The sequence below is a fragment of the Lethenteron reissneri genome, chromosome 58 (genome assembly GCF_015708825.2).
Source record: "Lethenteron reissneri isolate LAM-NWPU_2019-01 chromosome 58, ASM1570882v1, whole genome shotgun sequence".
In the NCBI taxonomy this organism is placed as follows: Eukaryota; Metazoa; Chordata; class Hyperoartia; order Petromyzontiformes; family Petromyzontidae; genus Lethenteron; species Lethenteron reissneri.
The window spans coordinates 11,425,112-11,443,290 of record NC_083836.1 but is presented as its reverse complement, the minus strand read 5'-3'; the positions used below and the strand labels follow the sequence as shown (position 1 = coordinate 11,443,290).

Here is an 18,179-nt window from a genome sequence, read left to right as displayed (position 1 = left end):
GGAACGTCGTCACCTTTACGTCTCGCGACTTCTAACACTACTTGCAACCTTTAACACTACTTGCAACCTCTAACACTCATGACCTCTAACACTACTCGCGACCTCTAATGCTACTCGCGACTACATCATTAGACCTCCTTTGCCAGTACCAAAATATAATAATAGGGTTTTTCCTCTTTTTTCTGGCAACAAAACTGTATCGTGGTTAATGCACACATGGTTCCTTGTAAACACTCGTGACCTCTAACGCTACTCGCGACCTCTAACGCTACTCGCGACCTCTAACGCTACTTGTGACCTCTAACACTACTCGCGACCTCTAACACTACTCGTGACCTCTCGCGCTACTCGTGACCTCTCACGCTACTCGTGACCTCTCACGCACGCTTCCTCGTCTCTGTGTTAACAAAATAAATGCCAGGCCTGATTGCACCACCCTCTCACTTTCCCCCCCCCACTTCCCCCCCTTACCCGCCCTGCCCCCCCCCACCTCACCCCCCAAGTCCTCGGTGCGTGAGATCCTAGGCCTGCTGCGTCCGTGCAGCCTGCACGTGGTGTTGTGTGTGCGTCCCACCGCGGCGGCCCCCCGAGCCCTCCCCACGGCAGCGCCCCCCCCGAGCCCTCCCTTCCATCCTGAAGTCGTCGCGCGGCAGCTGAGGACGCTGGGGGTGGTCGCCATGGCGCGCGCTCGTCGCCACGGATACGCGGCACGCGTCCCCATCCCAGAGTTCCTGCAGAGGTGAACTCGCTCGCTCGCACGCTCACCCACTCGCACGCTCACCCTCTCGCTCACCCGCTGACCCACTCACTCACTCGTTCACTCACTCATCCACTCACTCATCCACTCACTCTCTCGCTCAATTGTTCACCCATGCACCGGTCGCTCTCTGACCCTCTCGCTCACCCGCTCGCTCTCTCACTCACCCTCTCACTCACTCATCCACTCGCTTTCTCGCTCACTCGCTCAGCTACTCACTCACCCGCTCGCTCACTCACCTGCTCACGCAATTGCTCGGTCACTCACTCATCCACTCACTCGGTCACTCACTCATCCACTCGCTCGCTCATTCACTTGCTCAACTCCTTACTCGCCCTCTCACTCGCTCGCTCACTCATCCACTGACTCGCTCACTAACTTACCCACTCACTGGTTTACTCACTCATCCAATTGCTCTCTTGCTCACCTACTCACTCACCCGCTCGCTCGCTCACTCATCCACTCACTCGTTCACTCACTCTTTAACTCACTCGTTCACTCACTTATCCATTCACTCGTTCACTTGCTCTCTTGCTCACCTACTCACTCACCCACTCGCTCACTCTCTCACTCATCCACTCACTCGCTCACTAACCTACTCACTCACCTATTTACTCAGTCACCTACTCACCTACGGACTCACCCACTCACTCACCTACTCACCTACTGACTCACCAATCTACTCACCTACTCACCTTCTGAATCATTCACCCACTCACTCACCTACTGACTCACTCACTGACCTACTGCCTCACTCACCCAATCACTCACTCACTTTCTCACTCACTTACTCACTCCCACCCACTCTCCACCACTTGGGTGGTGGAGAGTGGTTGGGTGAGTTCATCGGGGAGTCCGTTGGTGAGTGGGTGGGCAAGTGGCTTGTGGGGTGGGATGGTGAGTAAGTTAGGTGAGTGATTGGGAGGGTGGATAGGATGGTGAGTGAGTACGTGGGTGAGTGGGTGTGATGGTGGGTGGGTGGATTGGATAAGTGGGTGAGTGAGTCGGGTGTTGGTGGGATGGTGAGTGAGTGGGGTGCGGGCGTGAGTTGGGGGGTCGTGGTGGTGAGTGGGATGGTGGGTGGGTTGGATAAGTGGGTGAAGTTGGGGGTGGGGGGCGTTAGTGAGTAGGGTGGAGGATGGGTGAGTTGGGGATTGGTGGGATGGTGAGTGGGATGGTGAATTAGTCAGTGGGATGGTGAGTGAGTGAGTGGGGTGGGTGGGTGAGTTGTGGGTGGGTGGTGGTGGTGGTGTTGGGAGGGAGGGAGAAAGAAGAGGAGGTGGTGGGGGAGCTCCGATGCCCCGGGGTTGATTGTCTGAGTGGTTTGGCTTATTTCCCGAGAGCCGCGCTAATTAAATTGAGCTGCTTCAGTCTCCTCCCAGGCAGCAGCAGTAGCAGCTGCGTACGAATCATTTATATACGGCTGTGTGTGCGCGTGTGTAGACACACAAGACAAAGATCCCCCGTGTAGACCACACAGACTGCTGGGGCAAGTGCTGTCAGCGAGTAGCCACCAATGAAGACCGGGGGTGGGTGGCCAGCATGACGCCCGGCCGCATTTGTCTCGCCAGTGCCGATGTTTCCACACTGCACCGGTTACTCATTTAAGGCTCAGTCGACACAAGGGAGACCCCAGGACTGGTTTAGTTTTCCACTGATGTTAGCCGTGAGTGAAAATCGAATTGGGTCACCAGGATCGGAGTCCAGTGCACTCGGTGGTGTGGTGGGAGAGCTGTGGCACGGTGGCGTGGTGGCGGAGTTCTGGCACGGTGGTGCGGTGGGGGAGCGGTGGCACGGTGGTGCGGTGGGGGAGCGGTGGCACGGTGGTGCGGTGGGGGAGCTGTGGCAAGGTGATGTGGTGGGGGAGCGGTGGCACGGTGGTGTGGTGGGGGAGCGGTGGCACGGTGATTTGGTGGGGGAGCTGTGGCACGGTGGTGCGGTGGGGAGCGGTGGCACGGTGGGGGAGCTATGGCACGGTGGTGTGGTGGGGGAGCTGTGGCACGGTGGTGTGGTGGGGGAGCTGTGGCACGGTGGTGCGGTGGGGAGCTGTGGCACGGTGGTGTGGTGGTGGAGCTGTGGCATGGTGATGTGGTGGGGGAGCGGTGGCACGGTGGTGTGGTGGGGGAGCTGTGGCATGGTGATGTGGTGGGGGAGCTGTGACACGGTGGTGTGGTGGGGGAGCTGTGGCATGGTGATGTGGTGGGGGAGCGGTGGCACGGTGGTGTGGTGGGGGAGCTGTGGCATGGTGATGTGGTGGGGGAGCGGTGGCACGGTGGTGTGGTGGGGGAGCTGTGGCATGGTGATGTGGTGGGGGAGCGGTGACACGGTGGTGTGGTGGGGGAGCGGTGGCACGGTGATGTGGTGGGGGAGCGGTGGCACGGTGGTGTGGTGGGGGAGCTGTGACACGGTGGTGCGGTGGGGGAGCTGTGGCACGGTGGTGCGGTGGGGGAGCGGTGGCACGGTGGTGGGGTGGTGGCGCTGTGGCATGGTGGTGCGGTGGGGGAGCGGTGGCACGGTGGTGTGGTGGGGGAGCGGTGGCACGGTGATGCGGTGGGGGAGCTGTGGCACGGTGGTGCGGTGGGGGAGCTGTGGCAAGGTGATGCGGTGGGGGAGCTGTGGCACGGTGGTGCGGTGGGGGAGCGGTGGCAAGGTGGTGCGGTGGGGGAGCTGTGGCAAGGTGGTGCGGTGGGGGAGCGGTGGCACGGTGGCGGAGTTTTGGCACGGTGGTGCGGTGGGGGATCGGTGGCAAGGTGGTGCGGTGGGGGAGCGGTGGCAAGGTGGTGCGGTGGGGGAGCTGTGGCACGGTGGTGTGGTGGGGGAGCTGTGGCACGGTGGTGTGGTGGGGGAGCTGTGGCAAGGTGGTGCGGGGGGGGAGCTGTGGTGCGGTGGGGGAGCGGTGGCACGGTGGTGCGGTGGGGAGCTGTGGCACGGTGGTTGCGGTGGGGGAGCGGTGGCACGGTGGTTGCGGTGGGGGAGCTGTGGCACGGTGGTGCGGTGGGGAGCTGTGGCACGGTGGTTGCGGTGGGGGAGCGGTGGCACGGTGGTTGCGGTGGGGGAGCTGTGGCACGGTGGTTGCGGTGGGGGAGCTGTGGCACGGTGGTTGCGGTGGGGGAGCTGTGGCACGGTGGTGCGGTGGGGAGCTGTGGCACGGTGGTTGCGGTGGGGGAGCGGTGGCACGGTGGTGTGGTGGGGGAGCTGTGGCACGGTGGTGCGGTGGGGAGCTGTGGCACGGTGGTTGCGGTGGGGGAGCGGTGGCACGGTGGTGGGGTGGGGGAGCTGTGGCGCGGTGGTGCGGTGGGGAGCTGTGGTGCGGTGGTTGCGGTGGGGGAGCGGTGGCACGGTGGTGTGGTGGTGGAGCTGTGGCACGGTGGTGCGGTGGGGAGCTGTGGTGCGGTGGTTGCGGTGGGGGAGCGGTGGCACGGTGGTGTGGTGGGGGAGCTGTGGCACGGTGGTGCGGTGGGGAGCTGTGGTGCGGTGGTTGCGGTGGGGGAGCGGTGGCACGGTGGTGTGGTGGGGGAGCTGTGGCACGGTGGTGCGGTGGGGAGCTGTGGTGCGGTGGTTGCGGTGGGGGAGCGGTGGCACGGTGGTGTGGTGGTGGAGCTGTGGCACGGTGGTGCGGTGGGGAGCTGTGGTGCGGTGGTTGCGGTGGGGGAGCGGTGGCACGGTGGTGTGGTGGTGGAGCTGTGGCACGGTGGTGCGGTGGGGAGCTGTGGCACGGTGGTGCGGTGGGGAGCTGTGGCACGGTGGTTGCGGTGGGGGAGCGGTGGCACGGTGGTGTGGGGGGGGGGCTGTGGCACGGTGGTGCGGTGGGGAGCTGTGGTGCGGTGGTTGCGGTGGGGGAGCGGTGGCACGGTGGTGTGGTGGTGGAGCTGTGGCACGGTGGTGCGGTGGGGAGCTGTGGTGCGGTGGTTGCGGTGGGGGAGCGGTGGCACGGTGGTGTGGTGGTGGAGCTGTGGCACGGTGGTGCGGTGGGGAGCTGTGGCACGGTGGTTGCGGTGGGGGAGCGGTGGCACGGTGGTGCGGTGGGGGAGCTGTGGCACGGTGGTGCGGTGGCGGAGCTGTGACACGGTGGTGTGGTGGTGGAGTGGTGGCACGGTGGTGCAGTGGGGGAGCTGTGGCACGGTGGTGTGGTGGGGGAGCGGTCGCACGTAGCTTTATAGTTTAGTTTATATCCGAACACGACTGGGCTCCTGCTGCTGAACCAGGTCACGCAACGTTTGTTTGTCCCGGTGTCGCCGCTCTGGTTTCTGTTTGCTTTCCACGTGGCACTTGGCTCTGGCGTTGTTGCTATTGATGACCCGTCCTGGATGCCTGTCCAATTCTCTCCTTTTTGAACAAAAGACAGCTTGAAATGTAACCGGTGGAGTGAACCATGCTCATACTATCTAACTATTTACTAGCTATTTTATTTTACCAGGTAAGGCCCGCTGAGCTGCTATATAGCACACGTGTGCATACACGTGTACAAAGACAGTTCCCCCGTATAGCCTTAACAGACTGTTGGGGCAAGTACTCTTCGCGAGCACCTATGAAGGCCGGCACGGCACACGATGGGGTGGGTGGCCAGCACCACGCCCAGCCGCCTTTGTCTCCCCAGTGGCGATGTTCATACACCACACTAGGTACTTATTTGAGGCTGAGTCAACCTAGAGGAGGCCCAGGACCGGTTCAGATCATCGTTACTAGTGTTGACGATCTCTCAGCTCGCTATTTTCGTAGCGCAGTGTGCTAACCGCGACACTACCTCTCCCTGTGTGTGCACACGTGGGTGGGTTGTGTACACGTGGGTGTGTGTGTAAGTGGCTTATCATCATCATCATGTGACATTTGTAGCAGCCAAATACTCTGAACGCGTTGATGTTGATTCTAAATGTGGAGGGAAAAACCGGAGGGCCCTGAGAAAAATCCATAGGGAGAGAGACGCTGTGTGTGTGTGTTTGTACGAATTATGTCACCAGTTATTTGCATGTTGCGTTGCTCCGAGTTCAAATCCCACTCACGGGCAACATCAGGAGCTAACAGGACTTTCCCCAACAGTCTGTTAAGGCTAATCGGGGGATCTTTGTTTTATTTTGTAATTGTGGGGAGCGGTGGCGTAGTGGTTCGCGTGCTGCCCTGTGAACCCGGCGACCCGAGTTTGATTCTCGCTCACACCTGGGACGAATATCTGAGCCAGTCCTGAGCCTCCCGTAGGTCTATTCAACCTCAAACGAGTATCTGGTGCGGTGTTTAAATATCGCCACTGGGGAGACAAAGGCGGCCGGGGGTGCTGCTGTCCACCCTCTCGTGGGCTGTGCCGGCCTTCATATAGGTGCTGCTTGCTAACAGCACTTTCCCCAACAGTCGGTTACAGGCTACACGGGGGATCTTTGTCTGCGTGTCGTCTGTGTGTAATTGTAATGGTTATTGATGGAGCGGTGCCGATGAGCGATCGTGGTGGTGGGGGGGTGCAGCGTCCGGAGCGTTCACGACAGAGGGCAGGTTGGGAGGAGGGTGACGTCACTGACAAACGTGAAGCAGACCGATGATTTAATGCAGCCTCCCTCGTCCCCCCTCCTACCTCTTCCCCCCTCCTCCTACCTCCTCCCCCCTCCTCCTACCTCCTCCTCCCACGATCCACCTCCCCTCTCCATCGCCTGACATGTGCGTGCGCGCTCGTCTCTCGCTCAGCGCGCCTCTCCCCTCGGCCCTCTCCTCGTCTGCCTGGGCATCCTCTGCCACACGCCCGGGCCCGCTCGCCCCCCACTCCCCCCACGCACGGGCCCTGGCGCACTCATAAAGGAGGAGAGGGGGAGAGAGGCTAAAGGGTGGGGGGAGCTGGGGGGTGGAGGTATGGGCTGAGCGCCCAACCCCTCCCTGCCCCATTGTGTGGTAGCAGCAGGAGGAGGGGGGTGATATTTTAACAGCCGGCATGTCTGCGTCTGTCCCGCCCGTTCACTCAGCTTCTGTTCGCTTCGCCACAGCCACCGCGCTGGCATTAGGCAGGAAGGCAGCGTCTCAGAGCCCTAGAGGAGCTCTAGAGGAGCCCTAGATGAGCCCTGGAGGAGCTCTAGAGGAGCTCTGGACGAGCTCTGGACGAGCCCTAGAGGAGCCCTAGAGGAGCACTGGATGAGCCCTAGAGGAGCTCTAGATGAGCCCTGGAGGAGCTCTAGAAGAGCTCTAGAGGAGCTCTGGACGAGCTCTAGAGGAGCTCTAGAGAAGCCCTAGAGGAGCCCTAGAGGAGCCCTATAGGAGCACTAGATGAGCCCTGGAGGAGCTCTGGACAATCTCTAGAGGAGCTCTAGATGAGCCCTGGAGGAGCTCTGGACGAGCTCTAGAGGAGCTCTAGAGGAATCCTGGAGGAGCCCTAGAGGAGCCCTAGAGGAGCACTAGATGAGCCCTAGAGGAGCTCTAGATGAGCCCTGGAGGAGCTCTAGAAGAGCTCTGGACGAGCTCTAGAGAAGCCCTAGAGGAGCACTAGATGAGCCCTGGAGGAGCTCTGGACGAGCTCTAAAGGAGCCCTAGAGGAGCACTAGATGAGCCCTGGAGGAGCTCTGGACGAGCTCTAGAGGAGCCCTGGAGGAGCCCTAGAGGAGCCCTAGAGAAGCCCTGGAGGAGCTCTGGACGAGCTCTAGAGGAGCCCGAGAGGAGTACTAGATAAGCCCTGGAGGAGCTCTAGAGGAACTCTGGACGAGCTCTCGAGGAGCCCTGGAGGAGCCCTGGAGGAGCCCTGGAGGAGCCCTGGAGGAGCCCTGGAGAAGCTCTAGAGGAGCTCTAGAGAAGCTGTAGGGGAGCCCTGGAGAAGCCCTGGATGCAACGCAAAACGTGCGACCGCTATGAACACTCGTCCATACGTTTTTGCTGAATCGCTCACGAGAGATAGGAAGAGTGAGCGAGAGAGAGAGAGAAAAGAGACTTGACTGGAATTATCGGTGATGGTGATGATGATCCATGCTCCGTCATCACGACGACGATGAAGGCGGCGATGGTTGGACAGGCAGAATCGGCCATCGCGATGGGACCAGGCTCGCCCACGCACGCCGATCGGGGAGCTTTGCGCCGTGGCTTCGCCGGGGCTGGGACGGGAGCCGGGGGCGAGCGAGCGGTGGATACGCGGGGGGGGCACGTGGGACACGTGTGACCGCTTTACACGCGGAGGAGCCAGTCCGGTGTCAGGCTCAGCGAGCTACCGGGTCGGCAAGCGAGCGTGCCAGCAGTGGGGTGGACGACGCGGGCCGCCCAGAATCCTGCCGACCCGTGGAGACGGCGGGTGGCAGTGAGCGGGTGGTGAGTCTGCGTTGAGTCAGCGCTAGGTAAGTAAGACGGGGGGAGGGAATTTGTAAGTGAATGAGTGAACGAGCGAGTGACTGAACGAGCGAATGACTGAACGAGCGAGTGAATGAGTGAACGAGCGATTGAATGAGCGAGTGACTGAGCGAGTGAGCTAGTGAATTAGTGAATAAGCGAACGAGCGAGTGAGCGAGGGAATGAGTGAATGAGCGAGTGAGCGAGTGAGCTAGTGAATGAGTGGACAAGCGAGGGAATGAGTGAGTGACTGAACAAGCGAGTGAGCGAGGGAATGCGTGAATGAGTGAGTGACTGAACAAGCGAGTGAGCGAGGAAATTAGTGAATTAACGAGTGAATTAACGAGTGACTGAACGCGCGAGTGAACGAATGAGCTAGTGCCATACCCACTACTCCCATGCTGCTCCCTCGCCGCTCCATCGCCGCTCCCTCGCTGTTCTTCGGCCACTCCCAGGCTGCTCGCCCGCATCTGGCCCGCCGTGTTGCCCCTGTTGGCAGCCGGGGTCACAGAGTCGCAAGGTCGTGTCGATAGATTTTGTTGTTGTCCGAGGGTGGAGCCGAGCAGCCTCGAGGTCAGAGGTGCGGAGCCAGCACCGTCTGAGACTCATATACTCGCATAGAGACCCATAGACTCACATAGAGACTCATAGACTCGCATAGAGACCCATATACTCACATAGAGACCTATAGACTCGCATAGATACTCATATACTCGCATAGAGACTCATATACTCGCATAGAGACCCATAGACTCGCATAGAGACCCATAGACTCACGCAGAGACCTGTAGACTCACACAGAGACCCATAGACTCAGATATAGACCCATAGACTCATATAAACCAATAGACTTGCATAGAGTCTTAGACATACATAGACAATCATAGATTTACATAATGATCCATACACTCACAAAGAGATCTATAGACTGAGTTGTAGTTACACCGCGGTCTCTAGCGATTTGATGGTCTCATCCCAGTCACCAGTGACAGCACAAATTAAGTGCATTGCATTACGTGAGGTTCTCCACTTAATTATATAGAGGCTACACGAGGGTTTTGCGTGTGTGTGTGTGGTTATGCACTGCGCTATGAACCTGGTGACCCGAGTTCGATTCTCTAGGAACGATTATTTGAACTGGTCCTGGGCCTCCCCTAGGTCGACTCAGCCTCAAATTGAGTACCTGGTATGGTGTGTAAAAACATCGCCACTGGAGAGACAAAGGCAGACGGGCATGGTGTTGGCCACCCACCACCCCGTGTGTTGTGCCAGTATTTATAGGTGCTCGCGAACAGCACTTGCCCCAACAGTCTGTTAAGGCTACACTGGGGATCTTTGTCTTTGTTGTGCATGTTTGTGCCAGCTTGGAGTGTGTGTGCATGTGTGGCGTGTGTGTGCATGTGTGTGCATGTGTGCATATGTGCATGTGTGCATATGTGCGTGTGTGCATGTGTGCATATGTGCGTGTGTGTGTGTGCGCATGTGAGAGCGTATGTGTGTGGACACTCGTTGCGGAGGAGAGGCTTCCACTCTTCTGTCGGGAGATGGACTGGTACTGCCTGGAATTTTGTGGAACACAGGAGTTCCACTGGACCGGTTCTGGCTCCAGTCATCATAAGGGGTGGACAGTTCTCCACTTGGGAGAGGAAACTACTAAACAGCAGGGAGTGGCACTTCTTTTGAACAAGCATGAGGGGGGTGTGGGAGCGTGGCGGTGAGGTATGGGAAGCTGTGAGTCCCGTGCTACTGTGGGCTGGCCTCTCCATAAACAAGAGGCGAGAAGTAGTGGTCGTGGTTACTTATGTCCACACTGAAGATGAATATCAGTGGATGGATGCAGACAAGGCTGATGAGTCAGACGCCTTCAATAACCTCCTGTCCCGGGTGCTAGCTAAAGTGGCCCCTAGGGATAGGGTCATCCTGTTAGGTGACTTTAATGCCCAAGTGGATCATGATGCAGACACCTGGGTTGGAGTGTTCGGAAGGCATGGGCAAGATCAGCTCAATAACAACGGTAGGAGGCTGTAAGACGTATGTGCAGCCCATGGGCTTGTAATTATGAACACGCTGTTCTGGCATTAGTTCATCTACACATCATGGATGCACGCCGGGTCCCAGAAAGAACATCTCCTGGACTATATAGTGACGGACAGCAGATGCATGCCCATGTCCTTAACATGAGGACCTACCGTGGAACTGATCTGCCCACTGACCATCGACTTGCCATCTGTAAGATACGCCTGCCATTATTCCACTCCGGTGGTAGGTGTCCATCTAGGATCCCATTCAAGCCCACAGTGGCCTGGGCTCAGCTATCTGAGGATAGTTGCTCGCAGGAATTTCAACATCGCTTGCAGCTGAGGTTAGCATCATGCCCCCCTCCTTCTGATGCTGAGAGGAAATGGGTGAGGTTCAGAACTGTCACTCATGCAGCAGCAATGGCTGCATTGGGTATGTGGTCCAGACCTCCCCAGAGACCCTGGCTGAAGGAGGTGTTCTGGCTGGTTGACAGAAAACGACAGGCCTACTCCCATCGTCTACAACACCCAACATCGGAGAATGAGGAGGCTTACCGCAGCCTTCGCTCGGACATTCGGAGAGCCGTGCGGTGCTGCAAGGATGAGTAGTGGGCGTGGGCTGCTGAGATGGAATCTGCCTCAGTATCCTGCAATCACAAATTACTATTTAATTCTATAAAAAAAGAACTTGCAGCACCTCACCTATCACCATCCTTAAGGGAAAAAATAGTAATCCGATATCTGACCCCCAGGAGTAGGTCTGCAGGTTTGCAGAGGACATCATGCGGCAAGGTGGAGATGACCCTTAACGGGCACGACATGGGCTGGAGAAGAGATGGACTGATGCGGTACGAGAGGATGTGGAACTAAGTGGACTTGCCGACGACTGGTATTAGCGGTGTTAAGAGAAGGCTCATGAAGGGCGCTACTGGACAGTTGGAGGCAGTCGCCTTCCAGCAACAATGGAGGGCAGAGGGGCGATTATCACAGCAACGAGTGGAGTGCCGGGCGGCTAAAATACAGCAAGTTGGCACAGTAGTGGTACAGCTGGTGCATCTACCAGTTATATCAGTCAGCCAATCCATAGCACTTGCTGGGTCTGTCTCGAGACCTCTGAGAGCGAGCCTACGATACTTCACGTGGCCTCAAAGTGCACCTGGCCTGGCACATGCTGTGGCGACGTTACCGTCACTTAGTGGTGAATGGCGGGTATTGGTATTATTTGTATTTGGGTGTCATGGTGTGTGTGCGCGTACGTGTGTGTATGCCTGCATGTGCGTGTGCATGCCTGCATGTGCGTGTGCATGCGTGTGCGTCCGTTTGCACGCATGTGCGTGCGTGTGCACGCGCTCTTGCCTGTGCGCTAATACAGCTGTAGTGTTCTTCACGGAGGCACGCACTGGAGTCGCAGGCAACACGAACGGGTCAGTCAGCCTACGTGCTGCCTGACCCACGATGCCGAGTGAAGACGTAGTACCCAGGGTTAATTTCACATACGAGCCCCGATCACTGTCGGGGCTTCCCCTTTATCCCGTTCAGCGCGGCCTCGCCCCGCCCTCGGCCCCGCCCCCTTCTAGATTTTGCCAGAAGGCTCCCGGCTCGTATCAGATACCCCTCGGGTCCCCCTTCGGGTCCCCTTGCTACCCCGTGCCGGTCACGTGCCCTCTCCGGTTCACACCGGGCAGCACGTCCGCACCTGTTCACCTTCAACCCTCACCAGAACCATCCCCCATGTTCCGCTTCCATGGCAACCCATGTCTGCTGATAGAGAGCGACGTGCATCACCAGCAGGTGGCGCCATCCACCATAATGACTCAACTCAGTCACCACACTAACAGCATAATGATACCATCAACGTTACTACACATCTACCAATAATAATTTACATTTATTTGTGAGGCGCCGTTTGTCACTGGCCACTCGGCGTCTCGGGACCTCCCATTTTGAGGCCTGCCGTTGTTCGGCAGCAGCACAGCAGTCGGCGACGCCGCGCTTCGTGACCTCCGGCGAGCCGAGATTCGTATACCTCCCCCGGTCCACGGGCAACGTCGGTGGCCAATGCCCTGAGCCGGTCCCGGCCCTCCGTCAGGCTGACCTCATCCACGCACTTCCTGCATACCACCACAGTCAGCTTCAGGGGCTCCATGCCGAGGTCGACTGCTGTAGCTGCTGCAGCTGCTGCTTCTGTAGCTGCTGTAGCTGCTGCTGTTGTAGCTATTGGCTAAGTACAGTGCAAAATATGTTTTCAACATGCATATATAGAGTGAAGGAGCAGAGACCACAGTGTGTTCATTCTGCAGTCCAGAGATGATTGGATTGCTTGGCCACAAACGCACCACAGTGGTTTGTTTTTAATACTGTACATTTCTGTGTGTCTTTCTGTATCTCTATGTGTCTCTGTATCTCAGTGAGTCGGGATTGGATTATATTTGTCTCTATGTGTCTCTGTATTTCAATGGGTCTCTGTATGTGAGTCATGATGGGATTGTATTTATCTGTGTGCCTCTGTACCTCTATGGGTCTTTGTGTATCTCTATGAGTGGCTATGGGATTGTATGTGTCTCTATGTTATTCTATAGGTCTCTGTGTATCTCTACGAGTCGCTATGGGATTGTATGTGTCTGTGTATCTCTATGAGTCGCTATAAGATTGTATGTGTCTCTGTGTATCTGTATGTATCTCTATGAATCTCTATGTATCTCTATGGGTTTGCTACTTGGTTACTCATTTGTGTTGCATGGCCACAATTGCACGACTGGCTTATGTCTTTTATTTTCCACGTATGAAGGAGTATGTGTGTATGTACATTGAAATCCTTTCGGCAACGTATGTAGCCAACTGCACTCACCGGAAGCAAGGGGGAAGGACAACAAACCACACACAACGACCATTTATAAAGAGATGAGATGTGCGCATCGACCTGCTGATGTTCTGATGCGGTTGATGGGTGCGCCACCACCACCAGTGTCTTAGAGGACGAACGTCATACCCAGGAGGCGTGATGCGTGGGTTTCCAGTGAGGTTCTTATTCTAGACGACTCAACCTTAAAGGGCGCCGCTGTGGCTGGAAGATGTTAACAACCTCGCCTGGTATACAGGAAGTCGTGGGTTCGATCCCGACCCTGACGATGCCTGCTGATATTTGGAGTTTGCGTGTTTTCTCAGTGGTCGCGTGGATTTTTCTATGGGTCCTCCGGTTTTTCCTTCCACATTTAGAATCATGCATTTACAGTATTTGGCTGCTGCTCAAAATGTCTACGTGATAAGCCACTTGATAGCCAGGTCGCTTCTAAAAATCTCAGTGTGCCTCACCTGGTAACATAAAATAGTTTAGTTCAACCCGTAATGGAGTTTTTTTGGGTTAGATCGCGTATATATGAATGTGTCGCTTAACCCGCCACCACCTGACACGGCCAATTTAGTAAGGTTTATCACGTAAACAAAAACGTGCCAAATAGTTACTAGCACAGCACGCAGTTTTAAATGAGTACCTGGTGCGCTGCTGTGAATGTGAATAAATCATCGCCACTGGGGAGACAAAGATGGCCGGGCGTAGTGCTGACCACCCACCTCCTCGTGCACCGTGCTGGCCTTCACAGTTTCTGCTCGCTAATGGCACTTACCCCGATGGCGGGTGAAGGCTTCACGGTGAGGGACCTTTGTCTGTGTGTGTGCGAGCAGGTACGCCGAGCTGACGGCACTGGTGTGGAGTGCACGGAGACCCGGGCAGCGAGACGCTGACGCGTGCCAGGCAGTGCTACAGGTGGCAAAGCTCCAGGGCTGGCAGGTATGGGGGCACACTGACGCACACCCTGACGCACACCCTGACGCACACCCTGACGCACACCCTGATGCACACCCTGACGCACACCCTGACGCACTGCCAGAAACTCAACCAGACACACACCCAGACACACACCCAGACACACACCTAGACATTCTCACACCAAGATACACACCCAGACACACACCCAGACACACCCAGATACACACACACAACAACAACCGCCATTCGCCACTAAGTGGCGGTGACGTCACCACGACGCTTGTGCCAGGCTATGTGCACCTTGAGGTCACATGTGTCGAACGTCTGCTGGCAAGAGGTTACGGGGCAGACCCAGGTGCCACGGGTCGACTGACTGAAATGACTGAGATGACTGGCTGATGCACCACCTGTGCCCCCTACTGTCCCAACTTGCTGTGCTTTAGCCACCCGGCGCTCTGCTCGTTGTTGTAAGCGTCATTCCTCCGCCCTCTGTTGTTGTTGGAGGGCAACTGCCTCCAACTGCCCAGTAGTGTCCTTCACGAGCCTCCTCCACAGAGGCCGATCTTGACACCGCTGATACCAGTCATCGGCAAGTCCACTCAGCTCTACATCCTCCTGTACCACATCACTCCATCTCTTCTCTAGCCCGTGCCGCGCCCGTTTAGCCCCCTCGATCCGGCCGAACAAAAGCTGTTTTAGCATGCGGGCTACATGACACAGCCAATGCAGCCTTGCCTGCCGGAGGAGCTCATGAGGATTTGTGAGCTCCTCACACAATCCAGCCTGGTTAAACCCAGGATTGATCGTAGGCAGGCTAGCCTAAATGTTTCTAACCGGCGGAGATGTTCCATTTAAGGGGGTCCACGTTTCGCAAGCGTAGAGAAGGGAGGGAATGACTGTGGCCGAGAAGACCCAAAGCTTCGTGCAGAGTGACAGACCAGGTAGCTTCCACACAGCATTATGCAACCGATGAAAAGATTATTCCACTCGACTGATTCAGAGTGAGACCTCTGCTGGTAAACCGGAGCCGGTCATGAGCACACTGCCCAGGTATAGGAAACTCTCCACTCTCTCCACAACTGCCCCATCACCGATTGGGAGTTGTGGGGGTGGAGTGCCCGATGGTACAAAATACCCAGGCATGTGCTTCGTTTTGGTGGGGCTGATGGTACACTCCAGTTTCAGCAGCAGGGCCTCCAACTCCTCCTCTGAGTGAGCCGCAATTACCAGGTCGTCGGCATACATAACGTGGTTGACCAATAGGGAGCCATTCCTTGACCGCACCCGGGCATCGATCAGCCTCCCATTGTATCTGTACCAGATGGAAATTCCTCTAGTACAGCTACTGAAGGCTTCAAGAACTACGTGGTCGAAATAGATGTTAAATAATGTTGGAGCCAGAGGACATCCCTGTCGCACCCCAAGGTGTACAGGGAATGGCTCTGACTCCCGGCCACGTAGTTTTACCCGGGCCTGCTCACCATCATGAAGGTCCTTAATGAGTATGAGCAGAGGGTCAGGGACTCCGAAAGCACAAAGAACAACCCAGAGTCCAGGTCTACTGATGGTATCATAGGCCTTGACCAGGTAAATAAAGCAGATATGTAGGTCTTGTTGGAATTCTCTACACCTCTGCTGTAGCAGACGGACAGAAAATCTGGCATCTGTGCCGGACCGCCCTTTCCTGAAACCGCATTCGGGCTCCGCAAGCCTCTCCTCAATGTGCCTAGCAAGGCGATGTTGAATAATCCTTGCCAGGACCTTTCCCAGCACACTGAGGAGTGAGATGCCCCTGTAGTTGTTACAGTCTGTGCAGTCCCCCTTCTTAAAGGGGGGGACCACCAGGGCATCCTTCCAACCCTGCTGAACCCATCCAGTAGCCCAGACTGTTGTTCTGATGTCATGTAGGGCAGCCTGCGCACAAACGCCACCCTCGCTCAGCATGTTGCTCGGGAGATCATCTCTGCCTGGTGCCTTTCCTCGTCTCAGACTCTGGATTGCCTTCAGTACTTCCTCAACGGATGGCACCTCAGCCAGCCACTCACAGGGGGTGACTTCCTCCTCCAAAATTTGAGTCACCGCAGCCTCAGCAGGGTCATTCCCACTTTGTCCCATTATGTTTTCCAGACTGAGGGATTCCCCCTGCCCCAGGACCTCACAGAAATGCTCAGCAAATCTGCAAACCTGTTCCTGGGGGTCAGAGATTGGACCACCGTTCTTTCCCCTAATGATGGTAATAGGTGTGGCGCTGCAGGTTACTTTTTTGATGGAGTTAAATAGGGATTTGTGATCGCGGGCCATTGAGGCAGACTCCATCTCCTCAGCAACCCACGACGACCACCCATCCTGGCAGTGCATCACGGCTTTTCGAACCTCCGAGTGAAGGCTGCAGTAAGCCTCCTCATTCTCTGACGTGGGATGCTGTAGATTATTAGAGTGGGCTTGTCGCTTTTTCTCAACCATCCTGAGCACCTCCTCTGTCAGCCAGGGTGTCTGGGGAGGTCTGGACCGCGTACCCAAAGCAGCCATTGCAGCTGCATGAGTCACAGTCCTAAACCTCGCCCATTTACCCTCAACATCAGGAGGAGTGGGGGACGATGCCAACCCCAGCCGCAATCGATGATTAAATTCTCCCTTGCAACTTCCATTAGCTAGCTGAGACCAGGCCACCTTAGGTTAGAATGGGATCCTGGGTGTACACCCACCACCGGAGTGGAAGAATGGCAGGCGCATCTTACAGATGACAAGTCGATGGTCAGAGGGCAGATCACCTTAAACAGTAGGTCCTGGTGTCAAGAACATGGGCTCGCATCTGTTGGTCCGTCACTACGTAGTCTAGCAGATGTTCTTTCTTGGACCCGGCATGCATCCATGATGTTGTGTGGATGCACCGATGTCGGAACAGTGTGTGTCTCCTATTCGGGGCAGAAGACACACACATAGACACACACCCAGACACACCACCACTACCAGTGTTGCTTCTGCTTGCTGATGATGATCACGATGCACCACCACTACCACTGTTCTGCTGCTGCTGCTGCTGATGATGATGATTATGATGCACCACCACTACAATTGTTGCTGATGATGATGATCACGATGCACCACCACTATCACTGTTGTTGCTGCTGCTGCTGATGATGATGATGTTCACGATGCACCACCACTACCATTGTTGCTGCTGCTGCTGGTGGTGGTGCTGCTGCTGATGATGATGGTGTTGCAAGATGATGTTGCTGTGTTGAAAAGCCGTGCACCCTGCAGTTTCTGTTTACTTCCTGGCTATCCATACCAGGTGGCGCATTGGGGTATATGGAAGAAATGTGCCATTTTACACGTGTAAATTATTGTTATGTTGATGTTGCTGCTGTTAATCATGATGTTGTTGTTGCTGCTGCTGCTGTTGCTGCTAATGTTGCAGCTGATGCTCATGTTGCTGCTGATGATGTTGCTGATGATGTTTCTGCTTCCAGGTGGGAGTGTCGCGTGTGCTGCTCAAGTACTGGCAGGGCGACCACCTCGCTGCACTCTGCCTGCAGCTGAGACGCAAGATCGTCATCTGCCAGCAGGGTACACCACTCGCTCGCTCGCTCACTCACTCACTCATGCACACTCACTCACACACGCTCACTCATGCATGCACGCACGATCGCTCGCTCGCACACACACTCGCTCGCTAACTCACTCACTCAGGCACGCTCACTTGTGCTCACTCGCTCACGCATGTTCGTTCACTCCCTCGCGCACGCTCACTCACTCTTACGAATGCTCACTCACTCTCACGGATGCTCACCTACTCACTCATGCTCACTCACACACTCTCACGCATGCTCACCCATGCTCGCTCTCCCCTTCCGCCCCTTGTTCTGACAGCGGTGCGCCGGTTTGTGCACTGGCGGCGCCGCTGCCGCACAATGAGTGTGCACCGGCAGGAGGCGGTGGTGACACGCGAGTTTGTGACAGGCGTGGAGGACGCGTGCCTGCGTGTCTACGACTCGCTCGTCATCCAGAACGCCTCAGACATCGCGCGTGAGAGTGACCGCCTGCGCTCCGAGACGCACCGCGCCTATCTGCGGGATAAGCTTCAGCGGTGGCGCCGCGAGGAGGAGACGCGGCAGCGGTGAGATGCGCCGCTCGCCCCCTCACTCACTCGCTCCGTCACTCACGCTCGCTCCCTCACTTGCTCGTTCTATCACTTACTCTCTCCCTCACTCGCTCGCTCACTCCCTCACTCACTCACTCAGTTACTTGCTCAGTCACTCGCTCAGTGACTCGCTCTGCCGCACGCTCCATCACTCACTGACTTCGTCACTCACTCCGTCGCTCCCTTGCTCACTCCCACGGTCGCTCGATC

The 18,179-nt window shown here is 56.8% G+C and overlaps 1 protein-coding gene across 3 annotated transcripts in view; it reads left to right on the top strand.

Annotated features, from left to right (window-relative positions):
* Positions 1–509: 509 nt before the first annotated feature.
* Positions 510–18,179, top strand: part of LOC133357429 (unconventional myosin-XVI-like) — a 38,504-nt gene continuing 20,834 nt past the window's right edge. For 2 of the 3 annotated variants that reach the window (XM_061575376.1, XM_061575375.1), the window contains exons 1-4: positions 510–739; positions 13,741–13,846; positions 17,299–17,395; positions 17,699–17,945. In XM_061575376.1, coding sequence (XP_061431360.1) covers positions 678–739; positions 13,741–13,846; positions 17,299–17,395; positions 17,699–17,945 — 512 coding nt within the window. In that variant the 5' untranslated portion in view covers positions 510–677. Of the gene's footprint in view, positions 740–7,828; positions 8,050–13,740; positions 13,847–17,298; positions 17,396–17,698; positions 17,946–18,179 lie in introns of those variants that run through there. The other variant, XM_061575377.1, reaches the window with a different exon arrangement.